Source organism: Scyliorhinus canicula, chromosome 15 (assembly GCF_902713615.1).
Source record: "Scyliorhinus canicula chromosome 15, sScyCan1.1, whole genome shotgun sequence".
NCBI lineage: Eukaryota > Metazoa > Chordata > Chondrichthyes > Carcharhiniformes > Scyliorhinidae > Scyliorhinus > Scyliorhinus canicula.
In genome coordinates, this window is record NC_052160.1 from 71,934,700 (window position 1) to 71,949,686 (window position 14,987).

Genomic DNA, 14,987 nt, shown 5'->3' on the forward strand with positions numbered 1-14,987 from the left:
TCTCCATCTGTTGGGATTCCCTGTTCCACTCCCGGCAGCACATCCCCACTGCAGGTTTCTAGGTGGCAGAGGGTGGCTTCAATGGGAAATCCTGTTGGCAAGCGGCGGGAAGATAGAATCAGGAAATTGGAACCTGGTAAAGTGATAGGAGGGCATCGAAAGAGTCGCAGATGTCACTGAGGGGGAGACATGATAGTCAAGGCAGGAAAAAAGCGAAGCTGCTCAGCAAGGCTCATCCGTCTGGCAGCGAGCGTTGAACTTGAACCTGCTTCTGGTGGTGCTGCAATTGGAAGTAGAGGTTGCTGGGGTGCCAGGTCCAAGAAAGGCCGAACACATGGTAGACTCTCTTCTTATGCTTGGGGGTTTTCGCGCTCTTTTGGGTGGTCCTTCAGTTTGGACCCCATGAATTGAATGATCCCTGATCGCTATGTTCGAATCGAACCAATAAATGGGTGGGTGCCTTGATGGCTGGGCGTGTCCCAAGCGGTCATTGACCCTGTTGTTTATGCTACCCTAGTACAGGGAGTGGTGCCAAAATGTCTGAGACTGTACCGGTCGCTCGAGTAACCAGTCCTTTGCCTGGTGCAGATGGGCCATCAAATGCTAATCGGTTGGGGGTTTCGATACCGTCTGGATTCCTCACTCGCAAATATACATTTCAGGCTCTGAGCCTGCCTGAATCTCGCATTGTCCCTTTTTCCCGAACTTTGCGACCTTCACTGTTCGTGGTTGTAAGTAGCCATCCCAGATGACTACAGGTGGAAAGTCGAGGAAAGATCACCAGAGGAGATTAGGTCAGTGATTTTTTTTTGGAAACTATGCTTGATGGTGGAGATCACTGTCTGGGTGAAGTTGGAGGAAGTGTCGGTGAGTTGGTGTCCAGGCTCTGCAAGGTAGAGGTCATCTTTCTAGACAACAACAGCAATGCCCTTGTCAGCAGGATGTTAGCAACCTGAGAGAATGGAATACAGCAAGTTCAGAGGGAGACTGGTTGTTAGACTGAGCAAGTGGTGCAGAGAAATTGAGACAGCCGTGTCACATGTGCAGTTCTCAATGAAAAGATTAAGAGTGGGGAAGAGCCAGAGAAGAGGGGTTTCAGGTGGAGGGAGAATACTGAAGAAGGGCGAAAGGGACAACTGGTCGGGAAAGGATTCCTTTCCAAAGAAGTGGGCATGGAGGTGAAGGCTACAGAAGAAGAGCTCAAGTCATGGTGACCTCAAAATGCATTAAAGTGAGATGCCTGGGAAAAGGACAAATGGTTCCACGTCATCGAGCGGAAGGCTAGAGAGTATTGGTAATACTCATTCAGTTCATTATCCCTTATCAGGTTGTAGAAGCATAGTGCTGGTCATTGAAGTGATTTCTACTTCCACAGGCGAATGAATTCATGAATTTCAGCAAGCATCTTAATTGAACAAAATTAAGTAAAAAGCCGAGCACAGTTTTGTATGATAGTTATCTATTTGTGCATTTATCCAACGATGGCCCTTTGTCCAATCTGACTAACTCTAAGAATAATTATCCCACTAGTCTTGTTATGAAAATAAAACCTTTAGCAGATTCCTGTAAAACAAAACTTGCATATTAACCTATTCCTTTACCTGTTTTAAGTTGATTATATATACATTTCTATTCTAACCCTATTTCTAATTTCTAACCGTGTGTTGTCCTATGTTGAAAGGTTGACTAGATTGGGCCTGTAAATTTATAAGATTCTGAGGGGACTTGTTAGATCCTGAGAGGGTATTTTCCCATGGCTGGGGAGTGAAATCAAGAGAGTACACTCTCAGCATAAGGGGCTGATCATTTAACACTGAGACGAGAAGGAATTTCTTCACTGAAGGCTTTAATGCTCAGTTTTGCAGCATATTCATAGATATCATAGAATATACAGTGCAGAAGGAGGCCATTCAGCCCATCGAGTCTGCACCGGCTCTTGGAAAGAGCATCCTACCCAAGGTCAACACCGTTACCATATCCCCATAACCCAGTAACCCCACCCAACACTAAGGGCAATTTTGGACACTAAGGGCAATTTATCATGGCCAACCCACCTAACCTGCACATCTTTGGACTGTGGGAGGAAACCGGAGCACTCGGAGGAAACCCACGTACACATGGGGAGGATGTGCAGACTCCACACAGACAGTGACCCAAGCCAGAATCGAACATGGGACCCTGGAGCTGTGAAGCAATTGTGCTTTCCACAAGGCTACCGTGCTGCGTGAATTTGATCGATTTTTGAATTCCTGGGGAATTCAGGGCTGTGAGGATCAGGCAGCAAAGTGAAACAGATCAACGATCAGCCGTAGCCTTAATGCATGTTGGAATAGGCTTGAGGGGCATATACATTTGATCTTGTGTTTTATAAAGTCCGTCATCACTATAATTCTGTCACACTTTATACTTCCTCAAAGAACTGAGAGGTTTGCCAAACACAATTGCCTGTACTTCTATCTATTTTTAAACTCCAGATATTGCATAACTTTGTCCTTAACATTTTTCATATCGCAGGGTTTAAATCAATTGGCCTGTAATTATCCAGATTTGTCCTCACCATCGGACTTTTGTGCTTTAGCAACCTTTAATCTAACTAATTTATACATAATTTTCTTTTCATGAAACAGAATACTGCCCATCTTAACTAAAAGATAAATTGTTTTCTTTGCAAAATACATACTAAATGTAAAAAGTAAAATACTGTGGACGCTGGAATCTGAAATAACACAGGAAATGCTGGAAATACTGAGGTCTGGCATCATCTGTGGAGAGAGAAACATAGTAAATGTTTCAGGTCCATGAAACGGGCATTTTCATGGATTTGTTTCTGATTTCCAGCATCAGCACTATTTTGATTTTGTATTACCCTCAATATATACTTTTTAAAAATGAATTTAGGGGACCCAATTCATTTTTTTTCCAATTAAGGGGCAATTTAGCATGGCCAATCCACCTAACCTGCACACCTTTTGGGTTGTGGGGGCAAAACCCACGCAAACACTGGGAGAATGTGCAAACACCACACGGTCAGTGACCTAGAGCAGGTATCGAACCTGGGATCTTGATGTCGTGAGGTAGCAGTGCTACCCACTGTGTAACCGTGCTGCCCTTCTCTTAATATATATTTAACAATCAGGGAAGGGGGCAATAGCACGAGAAGGAAGCCTTCTTCGAGTCAAATAGCAAAGAAAACAGCAATTTGTTCAGTAGATGAATTTTTGAACATTGTGCAATCCAGGCTGAATTGCTGAGAAATGAAAAACATAGTACAATGGTGGTACGTTTACATTGGTAATTTCCATTTGTATATCAGTACGCACATTTATTATGTAAAATATAACTGTCAGGAAACAAGGTTTTGTATGATTCTTAATATTTCTTCATAAAAATACACCTTGCTGTTGCTCTGCAGTCCTGCACGCCAGTGTTTCCGTCCACCTCAACTGAGGTGGACAGATATTCTTATCGGTCTTTCTCAAATTTGTCCTAGTCTATTTTGGCTTTCTGTTTAGCTGACCGCTTGACACATGTTAAATTTCAAAGTCCTAGGGTTAACTTTTAACAGTGAAAATATAAGGACAACACTTTTATAAATTAATTTGCAATAATATACAGGCTGTTTCCTGTGGTATCACTCATAGATAGAGGACATTTTAGCTGGTTCAGAAGAATTTATCATGCCATCTCTAGAGCAAACATTGGCAGATGTTGCAATATTATCTACGGAATTCAGTAGACTGGAGATGTTACAGCATTACCCATTTATTTCAATGTCATAAGTGTTTACAATCAGTCAAACTGAAAAAGAAACTTCAGTGAATATGTTAGATAGATGTTTTGACATTTTCAATTTTGCAGGACTTTTAAAAGTTTTGTTTGAAACTTAAAATGATTTTTATCTTGGTTTTTGACTGTTCTTTTGTTTTACCTTTTAGATAAACTTTGATCTAGAGAAAGGAGTTTTTCCTTTAGTCATTCGGGCAGTAGTTGATGAAGTGGATGGTAAGTAGCACTCTTTGATATGGTGGAATTCTAAATTTTTAGATTGGGGTAACATTAGATTTTTTAAAAAATGCATCTGTGGAAGGATGTAACTTAACAGGTTTTCAAATATATACTTCCTGAAGAACGTTGAGATAGTGTGGCAGTAGATTGACGTATTGTGCTCTTCTATTACGTTTCGGGTTTAGGTCTGCATTGGTGAGTTCCTCATGCTAGCCGAGTTATTTAAATTTGAGTAACTATTAAGTATATATTATTTCCACCCGTTATCGTTTGTGTTAACACAATTCGTCCATTATAAACATTGGACAGTGAATTATCTTTTGAGACTTTGACATAAAAAGTGAATAGCTATTGTCTTGAGTCCAGATCATAGATCATAGATCATAGATCATAAAACATAGAACATAGAACAGTACAGCACAGTACAGGCCCTTCAGCCCCCAATGTTGTGCTGACCATTTATCTTAATCTAAGATCAACCTAACCTATAGCCCTTCAATTTAGATCCTAAAACTATTCTGGATTGTAACATTGCATTGCTATCTTGAGTACATTTGAACCGACAGCCTTCTGACTAGAGGACAGAGTGTTAACATTGACATTTAAATATTACTTACAACCCCATGAGCCCTTTTAGTGTACACAAATCCTTTTGTGTGGTACCATATTGAATGCATTTTGAAAATATACTAGATCCACAGCTTTTCCTTTATCTAGCTATCCTACTTGCTGCATCTTCAGAAAACACCTGTATATTTGCCAAACCCAATTTCCCTTTTATAAAATCATTTTGACTTCACCTAATATTATGATTTTCACAGTCGTCTGCTATCACTTGCTTAAATAATGGATTCTAGCATTTTCCTTCCTTATTTGAATAATGCATTTGCTACATTCCAAAATACCTGGGAATGTTTCAGAATCTAAGGCGTTTTGGAATATCAATGCATTCACCATCGCTTCTAAAACTCTTAGGATGTATGCATCAGGCCCAGTCAATTTGTTCAGAAAATCCCATTAATTTTTAAATCCAGTACTTTTCCTTTAGTAATATTAATTGCTTTAAGTTCCTCACTCTCATCCAACCTTTGGTTGGCTTCCACTATTTTTTGAAATTTTGTTTTGTCTTCTATTTTTAAAAGTAAATTGAGAGTACCCAATAATTGTTTTCCAATTAAGGAGCAATTTAGCGTGGCCAGCCCACCTACTCTGCACATCTGTTTGGGATGTGGGGATGGAACCCATGCAGACACGGGGAGAAAGTGCAAACTCTATGTCATGATATGCAGATAATGATATACAGACAAGCAGCTAATGAACACAGAGAACACAGGGGCCTCACGGTAGCATGGTGGTTAGCATCAATGCTTCACAGCTCCAGGGTCCCAGGTTCGATTCCCGGCTGGGTCACTGTCTGTGTGGAGTCTGCACGTCCTCCCCGTGTGTGCGTGGGTTTCCTCCGGGTGCTCCGGTTTCCTCCCACAGTCCAAAGATGTGCGGGTTAGGTGGATTGGCAATGCTAAATTGCCCGTAGTGTAAGGTTAATGGGGGGATTGTTGGGTTATGGGTATACGGGTTACGTGGGTTTAAGTAGGGTGATCATTGTTCGGCACAACATCGAGGGCCGAAGGGCCTGTTCTGTGCTGTACTGTTCTAATTCTAAAAAACAGGACATGACCAATGAGCAGGCAGGACACTCGAGTGGTATCTCACTATAAAAGGCACGAAGCACTCACACTCCGCCTCTTTCCACTGATGAACATCTACAGAGTGAGTCAGGGTGTATGTACAGTATCACACCTCCAGCACGTGGCTAAGAGCTAGTCTGGTTCAGTCAGACAGAGTAACCACACTTAGGTTAGCAGAGAGTCGAACTCAAAGAGAACTGTGCAAACTGTGCTACTAGTTCAGTAAATCAGATTGAACTAACTTTAAGGTCTGGAGTATCGTTTGGTTAAAGCTGCATCCAGTTGCAGACTGTTATCCCAGAGTACATAATGCATCACTTTACATGGACAGTGATCCAGGTCCGGGATCGAATCCGGGTCCTCCGTGCTGTGAGGCGGCAGTGTTAACCACTGCACCACCGTGCAGTCCTGTTTCGTCGTCTTTTGTAAATGCAAATGGAAAATATCTTTTTAATGTCTCTGCCATTTCCTTATTCCCCATTTCTCATCTCCGCTTCTGTTGCTACTTTATCTTTTGCTGCTCTTTTTAAAAATATATTTGTAGAAGCTCTTAAAATCTGTTGTTCTATTTCTTGCTGACATATTCTCATTTTCTTTTTTCTTCCTCCCTCTGTCACTTTTTGTTCAGCCTTTGCTGGCATCTAAAACTCCCTATCCTCAGGCTAACTATTCTTGACAGCATCAATTATGTTCCTTTAATACTGTACACAACCTCTTGGCTAGCAATAAATGGGCCACTTTTTCCATGGTGATTTTATTTTTCGATTGATAGTATATCTGTTGAGAATGAGGAAATGCTTATTTCAATGCTTGCCATTACTATTGTACAGACATTGTTTAATCTGCTTTCCTAATCTACCTGAGTCAATTTGCATCTCATGCAATCATAATTGGCTTTATTTAAATTTAATACTGTAGTTTCAGACTCCATTAATCAATTTGAAATTCTATCTTATGATAGCTCTTCCTTGGCAATTCTTTATTATAAGATTATTAATTAACCCTGTGTTATCACACAAGACCAAATCTGAAATACTCAGTTGCCTGTTTGGTTCCACGATGTAGTGATCGAGGAAACTGTTTTGAATTCCATGAACTTGTTCTCCAAACTGCTTTTGCCAATTTGATTTGTTCAGTCGACATGAAGATTAAAGACCCCCATGATTGTTGCATTGCCTATGTTGCCTCTTCATGATGTCCAGCAGTAAACCCACTGTCTGTTCAAAATGTCACCTGGAATATTTAGTACACAGTCTCGTAATAGAATACCTCTCTTCCTCTCTTCAGTAGTAGCAAGAGTTGAGCATTTTCCACTGACCTTTCTTGTTCCCCCCTCCTCTTACTGAGGTGCAGATCGACAGATGCCAGGAGCCCAAATGTTTATGGTGAATGTCAGATGATTCTTCAACTGTGGCTGGGGGAAAAATTATAATGATGCATTATCCCCTCTGCAAACAACCATGGATATATACATCCAGAAAGGTTTGCTGCACAAGGAACTTTGGAATCTTGCCCCACCTTGCTCATGCAAGGTCACTGAATTCACTTGCAACATCAATGGTGCTACCCCAACAGAAACCAGCTAATTCAGTACAAACCAGGGATTGAATCGAAGGTCTTGCTGCATAGTATGGCAAATCTATCTATACAGGCTGTTGGGAACGTCAAACCATATGTCTGGTTTAAAACCATGTTCATCCTTGTTTAATGATCATGAATCATTCATTCTTATGAACACAAATGTCAGTTCCAGCTAGTTTAAAGTTTTATTATAAGAACATAAGAACTAGGAGCAGGAGTAGGCCATCTGGCCCCTCGAACCTGCTCCGCCATTCAATTAGATCATGGCTGATCTTTTGTGGACTCAGCTCCACTTTCCGGCCCGAACACCATAACCCTTAATCCCTTTATTCTTCAAAAAACTATCTATCTTTACCTTAAAAACATGTAATGAAGGAGCCTCAACTGCTTCACTGGGCAAGGAATTCCATAGATTCACAACCCTTTGGGTGAAGAAGTTCCTCCTCTTCACCCAAGTAGCGTCTGTTGTGTCTGTTGTGGCGGTTGTGGGTACATCCTTGTCTCCTTTCGTAGGAAGTTTTTGAGCTGCAGATACCTTAGCTCGTTCCCCCTGGCTAGCTGAAATTTCTCTGTCAGTTCGTCCAGTGTTGCGATCCTGCCGTCCGTGTATAGGTCCCTGACTGTCAGTGTCCCTCCGTCCTGCCCCCAACTTTTGAAGGTGGCATCAGTCAGCGCTGGTGTGAACCTATGGTTGTTGCAGAAGGGAGCTTTGTCCGACATTTTGGTCAGGCCAAATTGCTGCCTTAGTTGGTTCCAGGATTGGAGGGTGGCTATCACCACCGGGCTGCTGGAGTGTTTTTTGGGTGGGAATGGGAGTGCTGCCGTGGCGAGGGCCCGGGGGGAGATCCCCATGCAGGAGGCCTCCTCCGCGCGCACCCACTCGGCTTCTGGCTCCTTGAGCCATCCCCTTATTCGCTCAGCCGTCGCCGCCAGTGGTAGAATTGTAGGTTTGGGAGGGCTAGCCCCCCCCTGGATTTTGTTTTTTGTAGGACCTTCTTTGGGATCCTAGCATCCCCCCCCCCCCCCCCCCCCCCCCCCCAATACGAACGCCATGATTAGTTTGTCCAGCGCTTTGAAAAAGGCCTTGGGGATGTAGATCGGAATGGATCTAAACAGGAAGAGGAACCTGGGCAGTACATTGATTTTGATCGTCTGGACTCTCCCCGCGAGGGAGAGTGGGAGTGTGTTCCATCTTTGCAGGTCCTTTTTTACTTCCTCCGTCAGGCTGGTGAGGTTCCATTTGTGGATCCCTTTCCAGTCACGGGCTATTTGGATCCCCAGGTAGCGGAATTTGTGTCGGGCTTGTTTAAACGGCAGCCCCTTTAGTGCTGCCCACCCTACTTGTGGATGTACTGGGAAGATCTCGCTTTTGCTCATGTTGAGTTTGTAGCCCGAGAAGGCTCCAAACTCTTTCAGGAGCGCAATGCTGCTCTGTGGGTCTGAAATGTAGAGGAGCAGGTCATCTGCATAGAGTGAGACTCTGCTCTCTGCCTCCCCTTCGGATCCCCCTCCAGCTTTTTGCTGCTCTGAGCATGATTGCTAGTGGTTCGATCGCTAGGGCGAACAGCAGCGGGGACAGTGGGCATCCTTGTCTGGTGCCCCTGTGCAGTTGGAGGTATTCGGAGTTGGTATTGTTGGTTCGTACGCTCGCCATGGGAGCGTTGTATAGGAGCTTTACCCAGGAGGTGAACCCTGTTCCAAGCCCGAACCGCTCCAGTATCTTTGAGATATTTCCATTCGACTCTGTCGAAGGCCTTTTCTGCGTCTAGGGAGACGATCACCTCTTGTGTTCTCTCCCTGGAGGGGGTCATTATCACGTTCAGCAGGCGCCCGATGTTCGAGGTAAGCTGTCTACCTTTGACGAAGCCCGTCTGGTCCTCTGTGACCACCTCAGGTACACAGTCATCTAGCCTTTTGGCTAGGAATTTGGCCAGTATTTTGGAGTCTGCGTTCAGCAGTGAGATGGGTCTGTATGACCCACATTCTGTTGGGTCTTTGTCTTTCTTATGTGTCAGCGAGATTGAGGCCTGTGCTAGCGTGGGTGGCAGTGTGCCCCTAGCTAGCGAGTCTGTGAACATCTACCGTGGATTCTTTTGTAGAAGTCTGCCGGGAATCCATCCCCGCCTGCATGGAGCTAATGCTGTCCATGATCTCTCCCAGTGCTAGTGGTGCTTCCAAGCCCCGTTTTCTGCCCTCCCCCATGACTGGAATGTCCAGTCCATCAAGGAACCGTTTCATCCCAGACTCCCGCCTTGGGGGCTCTGAGGTGTACAATTCTTGGTAGAAGGCGTTGAAGGTTTTGTTAATCTTTTCTGGTTCTGTTTCTAACGTGCCTCTGGTACCCCTGATTTGTGCAATTTCTCTGGTGGCTGCCTGCTTTCTCAGCTGGTGTGCCAACATGCGGCTGGCTTTGTCTCCGTGTTCGTACAGGGTCTCACACGCCTGGCGGAGTTGGTGCACTGCTTTCCTGGTGGAGAGCAGGTCAAAGTTCCTTTGTAGCTTTTTCCTCTCCGCCAGGAGCTCTACGGTCAGGGCCTCGGAGTATTTACGGTCTACCTCCAGTATAGAGTCGACCAGCTGCTGCCTAGCCACCCTTTCCTCCCTATCTCTTCGCGCTTTGAAAGCGATGATTTCCCCTCTTAGTACGGCCTTTAGCGCTTTCCCAGAACGTGGAGGGTGAAACCTCCCCGTTTTGGTTGTTCTCCGTGTACTCTGCTATGGCCCGCGCTATCCTTTCTTTGAAGGCCTTGTCAGCTAGTAAGGAATTGTCCAACCTCCATGTGGGGCGTTGGGCCCTGCCCGTCTCTAGCCGCACGTCCATGTCTGTGTCCCCCCCCCGGGATTTCTGCCATGGTCGTCTTGTTGAAGCTCGTGTCGTCCCAGTTGGGTGCGTTCACGTTAACTAGTATTACCGGTGCCCCATCCAGGGCCCCGCTGACCATGACGTACCGCGCCCCCGGGTCCGTAACCGTCTTTGTCACCCTGAACATCGTCCTCTTGCCGATCAATATCGCCACCCCCCCTGGCTCTTGTCGAATGGTAGGTTTGTCCCACCCAGCCCTTTCTTGCCCGCAGTCGGTCCTGCTCTCTCAGGTGTGTCTCTTGGAGGAAGACTATGTCGGCCCTCATATTTCTGAGGTGGGTGAGGACTCTGGATCTCTTCACTGGGCTGTTAAGTCCCCTTACGTTCCAGATGACTATCCTGGTGGGGGGGCTTCTGCCCCCTCGCTCCTGCGGGATTAACCATAGTTATCTGGTGGACGCGCCCCTGGTCTCCGGGGTTTCCCTTTGTTAGGGGGCCGTCCAGGATGGCCGCTGTCGCTGCTCTCTCCATGCGGTTGGGTCCCTGCGCTCCGGGGTTTCCCTTTGTCCCGGGGGCACCCGCCATGGCCGCTTACTGTGCGTCCGCCACGAGGGTAGTCCCCTGCACTCTGGGGTCTCCCTTCGCCCAGAGACCGTACTGGGTGGGTGCTTTCAGCGGTTCCTTGTTTCGAGCCCTTGGTTGTGGCACTTTGTAGCCCTGTTCCTTTTCTCGCCTCGTTTGTCCCTCCTTCCCTGCATCCCCCCTCCCCGGTCCCTTGCTCACTGTGTACCTCCCGCCCCGGTCTCTCCCTTTTCCCTCCTCCCCCGTATACCCCTCCTTTGTCCCTCTTTCCCCTGTTCCTTTCCCCGTTTGCTGCCCCGACTCTGATGGGTGGTTCTCCCCCCCCCATCCCCTGCCTGGCGCCTTCCCCCCTGTTGGGGGCGCGCTGCGGCCCTGCTTTGTTGCGTGCCCCCGGCACTAGCTTTCCTGCTAGTACGGTGGCCTCCCTCTCGAGAGTTACTGTCTCGCTTCTCCCCTGGATCCATAGAACCTCTAAATGAATTCCTGAGTTATGCCGAAGGCTATAGTCATGATTGATTTCAATAGCTATTATCATAGTGGAGGTGTAAAAAGTTCAAGGTAACTTGAGAAGTTCTAGAAAGCTGGTATCATTGGAATAGGCGTAGGCCAGTTTCACCTTGAGCTTGTTCCACCATTTGATGAGATCCTGGCAGAGCTGCGGTTTCACTCCGATACCATAGTGCCTTTGATTTGCCAAAATATTTCAATCCTAGATTTAAAATTAAAAATTGATTTTGCATTAATTGCTGTTTGCAGAGTTCCAAACTTCTACCGCCCTTTGTGTGAAGACGTGTTTCCTCATTTAATTTCTGAAAGGTCAATCTCTAATTTTTAGACTTTGCGCAAGGTTCCCTAACCAGTGGACGTTCCTATGTACCCTATTTGTTCCCCTCAATATAAACCTTGATCAAGTTATCGGGTGGCACCTTGGCACAGTGGTTAGCATTGCTGCCTCACAGCGCCAGGGACCTGGGTTCAGTTCCGAAGTTAGGTGACTGTCTGTTGAGTTTGCACTTTCTCCCTGTGTCTGCGTGGGTTTCCTCCGCGTGCCAAAGTCCAAAGATGTGCAGGTTAGATGGATTGGCCATGATATTGCCCAAAAGGTTAGGGGGGGATTGGACTTGGGTAGGGTGCTCTATCGGAGCAAGGGCTGGTGCAGACTCGATGGACCGACTGGCCTCCTTCTGCACTGAAGGGATTCCATAATTCTATGATACTCCTTAACCTTTTGAATTGCAGGAAATGGAGCTCAAGTTTGTGTAATCTCGCTATGTAATTTAACCCTTGGAGACCAGCTATCATTCTGGTAAATCTACACTCGACACACTCTAATTCTAGACTCCCGCTGAGTCCAATTCATCCTTCCTGAGGTGTGGTGTCCAGAACTACTTCAGGTGGCCGAACCAAGGCTTTGTATAATTGTAGCAGGACTTCTACCTTACCTTGTATTCTAGTCCCCTAGGAATAAAGTCCTTGGGTAGCACAGTGGTTAGTACTTTGGCTTCACAGCGCTGGCGTCCCACATTTGATTCCCGGCTGGGTCATTGTATGTTGGGAGTCTGCACATTCCTCCCGTGTCTGTGTGGGTTTCCTCCGGGTGCTCTGGTTTCCTCCCACTAGTCCCGAAAGGCGCGCTGTTGGGTCATTTGGACATTCTGAATTCTCTCTCTGTGTACCCGAACAGGCGCCGGAATATTACAACTCGGGGATTTTCACAGTAACTTCATTGCAATGCAAGCCTACTTGTGACAATAAAGATTATTATTACAAATAACAAAGAAAGAACAAAGAAAAATTACAGCACAGGAACAGGCCCTTCAGCTCTCCAAGCCTGCGCCGATCCAGATCCTCTATCTAAAACTGTTGCCTATTTCTAAGGATCTGTATCCCTCTGCTCCCTTCCCATTCATGTATCTGTCTAGATACATCTTAAATGATGCTATCGTGCCCGCCTCGACCACCTCCGCCGGCAATGTTGTCCAGGCACCCACCACCCTCTGCGTAAAGAACTTTCCACGTATATCTCCCTTAAACTTTTCCCCTCTCACCTTGAACTTGTGACCCCTTGTAATTGAGTCCCCCACTCTGGGAAAAAGTTTCTTTCGATCCATCCTGTCTATACCTCTCATTATTTTGTAGACCTCAATGACGTCCCCCCTCAACCTCCATCTTTCTAATGAAAATAATCCTTATCTACTCGACCTCTCTTCATAGCTAGCGCCCTCCACACCAGGCAACATCCTCGTGAACCTTCTCTGCAACTTCTCCAAAGCATCCACATCCTTTTGGTAATGTGGCGACCAGAACTGTATGCAGTATTCCAAATGTGGCCGAACCGAAGTCTTGTACAACTGTAACATGACCTGCCAACTCTTGTACTCAATACCCCTTCCGATGAAGGAAAGCATGCCGTATGCCTTCTTGACCACTCTATCGACCTGCGCAGCAACCTTCAGGGTACAATGGAACTGAACACCCAGATCTCTCTGTACATCAATTTTCCCCAGGGCAATTTCATTTACTGTATAGTTCGCTTTTGAATTGGTTCTTCCAAAATGCATCACCCAAAATGCATCACCTCGCATTTGCCTGGATTGAGCTCCATCTGCCATTTCTCCGCCCAACTCTCCAATCTATCTATAATCTGCTGTATTCTCTGACAGTCCCCTCGCTATCTGCAACTCCACCAATCTTGGTATCATCTGCAAACGTGCTAATCAGACCACCTATACCTTCCTCTAGATCATTTATGTATATTACAAACAACAGTGGGACCAGCACGGATCCCTGTGGAACACCACTGGTCACAGTTCTCCATTTTCAGAAACTCCCTTCCACAACTACTCTCTGTCTCCTGTTGCCCAGCCAGTTCTTTATCCATCTAGCTAGTACACCCTGGACCCCATGAGACGTCATTTTCTCCATCAGCCTACCATGGGGAACCTTATCAAATGCCTTACTGAAGTCCATGTATATGACATCTATTGCCCCTCCCTCATCAATCAACTTTGTCACTTCCTCAAAGAATTCTATTAAGTTGGTAAGACATGACCTTCCCTGCACAAAACCAAGTTGCCTATCACTTATGAGCCCATTTTCTTCCAAATGGGAATAGACCCTATCCCTCAGTATCTTCTCCAGCAGCTTCCCTACCACTGACGTCAGGCTCACCGGTCTATATTACCTGGATTATCCCTGCTACCCTTCTTAAACAAGAGGACAATATTAGCAATTCTCCAGTCCTCCGGTACCTCACCCGTGGTCAAGGATGTTGCAAAGATAACTGTTAAGGCCCCAGCTTCCCTCAGTAACCTGGGATAGATCCCATCCGAACCTGGGAACTTGTCCACCTTAATGCCTTTTAGAATACCCAACACATCCTCCCTCCTTATGCCGACTTGACCTAGAGTAATTAAACATCTATCCCTAACCTCAACATCCGTCATGTCCCTCTCCTCGGTGAATACCGATGCAAAATACTAGTTAAGAATCTCACCCGATTTCTCTGACTCCACGCATAACTTTCTTCCTTTGTCCTTGTGTGGACCAACCCTTTCTCTAGTTACCCTCTTTCTCCTTATATATGAATAAAAGGCTTTGGGATTTTCCTTAACCATGTTTGGTAAAGATATTTCATGGCCCCTTTTAGCCCTCTTGATTCCTCGTTTCAGATTGGTCCTACATTCCTGATATTCTTCCAAAGCTTCGTCTGTCTTCAGTCGCCTAGACCTTATGTATGCTTCCTTTTTCCTCTTAGCTAGTCTCACAATTTCACCTGTCATCCATGGTTCCCTAATCTTGCATTTTATCCCTCATTTTCACAGGGACATGTCTGCCCTGCACTCTAATCAACCTCTCTTTAAAAGCCTCCCACATATCAAATGTAGATTTACCTTCAAACAGCTGCTCCCAATCCACATTCTCCAGCTCCTGCTGAATTTTGGCCTTCCCCCAATTTAGCACTACAGTATTATTATTAAGTCAAGCTTTTGATTAGCCTTTTCGATTATTCCCTCCACCAGTTCATGACATTGTTGTATCTGTCCAATTCAGATACTTTTGACCAGTTTACTTAAAGGTTTTACCTAGCTGTCTTTTAATAGCGCGGAGAACAAAGGTCAAACACAAGTATAAATTCAACAATCTTTATTAAACACACAATTAACCCAGAAATGAACCCAAAATATATAATATGCGAAACACCCAAGATTCGGTCCTACTACCCACAAAGATGGCTTGATTGAACTATGGGTCTGATTCTTGAGACCCTCTAGTAGTCCATCGTCACAAAGGTGACTATCACTGCAGCTTCTTCCTGCCTTCCTTCT

General features: G+C 45.5%; 1 protein-coding gene across 3 annotated transcripts in view; it reads left to right on the forward strand.

Annotated features, from left to right (window-relative positions):
- The window catches only part of LOC119977973 (E3 ubiquitin-protein ligase MGRN1-like), a 240,884-nt gene that overhangs the window by 104,124 nt on the left and 121,773 nt on the right, over window positions 1-14,987 (forward strand). For all 3 annotated transcript variants that reach the window (XM_038819223.1, XM_038819221.1, XM_038819222.1), the window contains exon 6: window positions 3,936-4,002. In XM_038819223.1, the coding sequence (XP_038675151.1) occupies window positions 3,936-4,002 (67 nt within the window). The remainder of the gene's footprint in view (window positions 1-3,935; window positions 4,003-14,987) is intronic.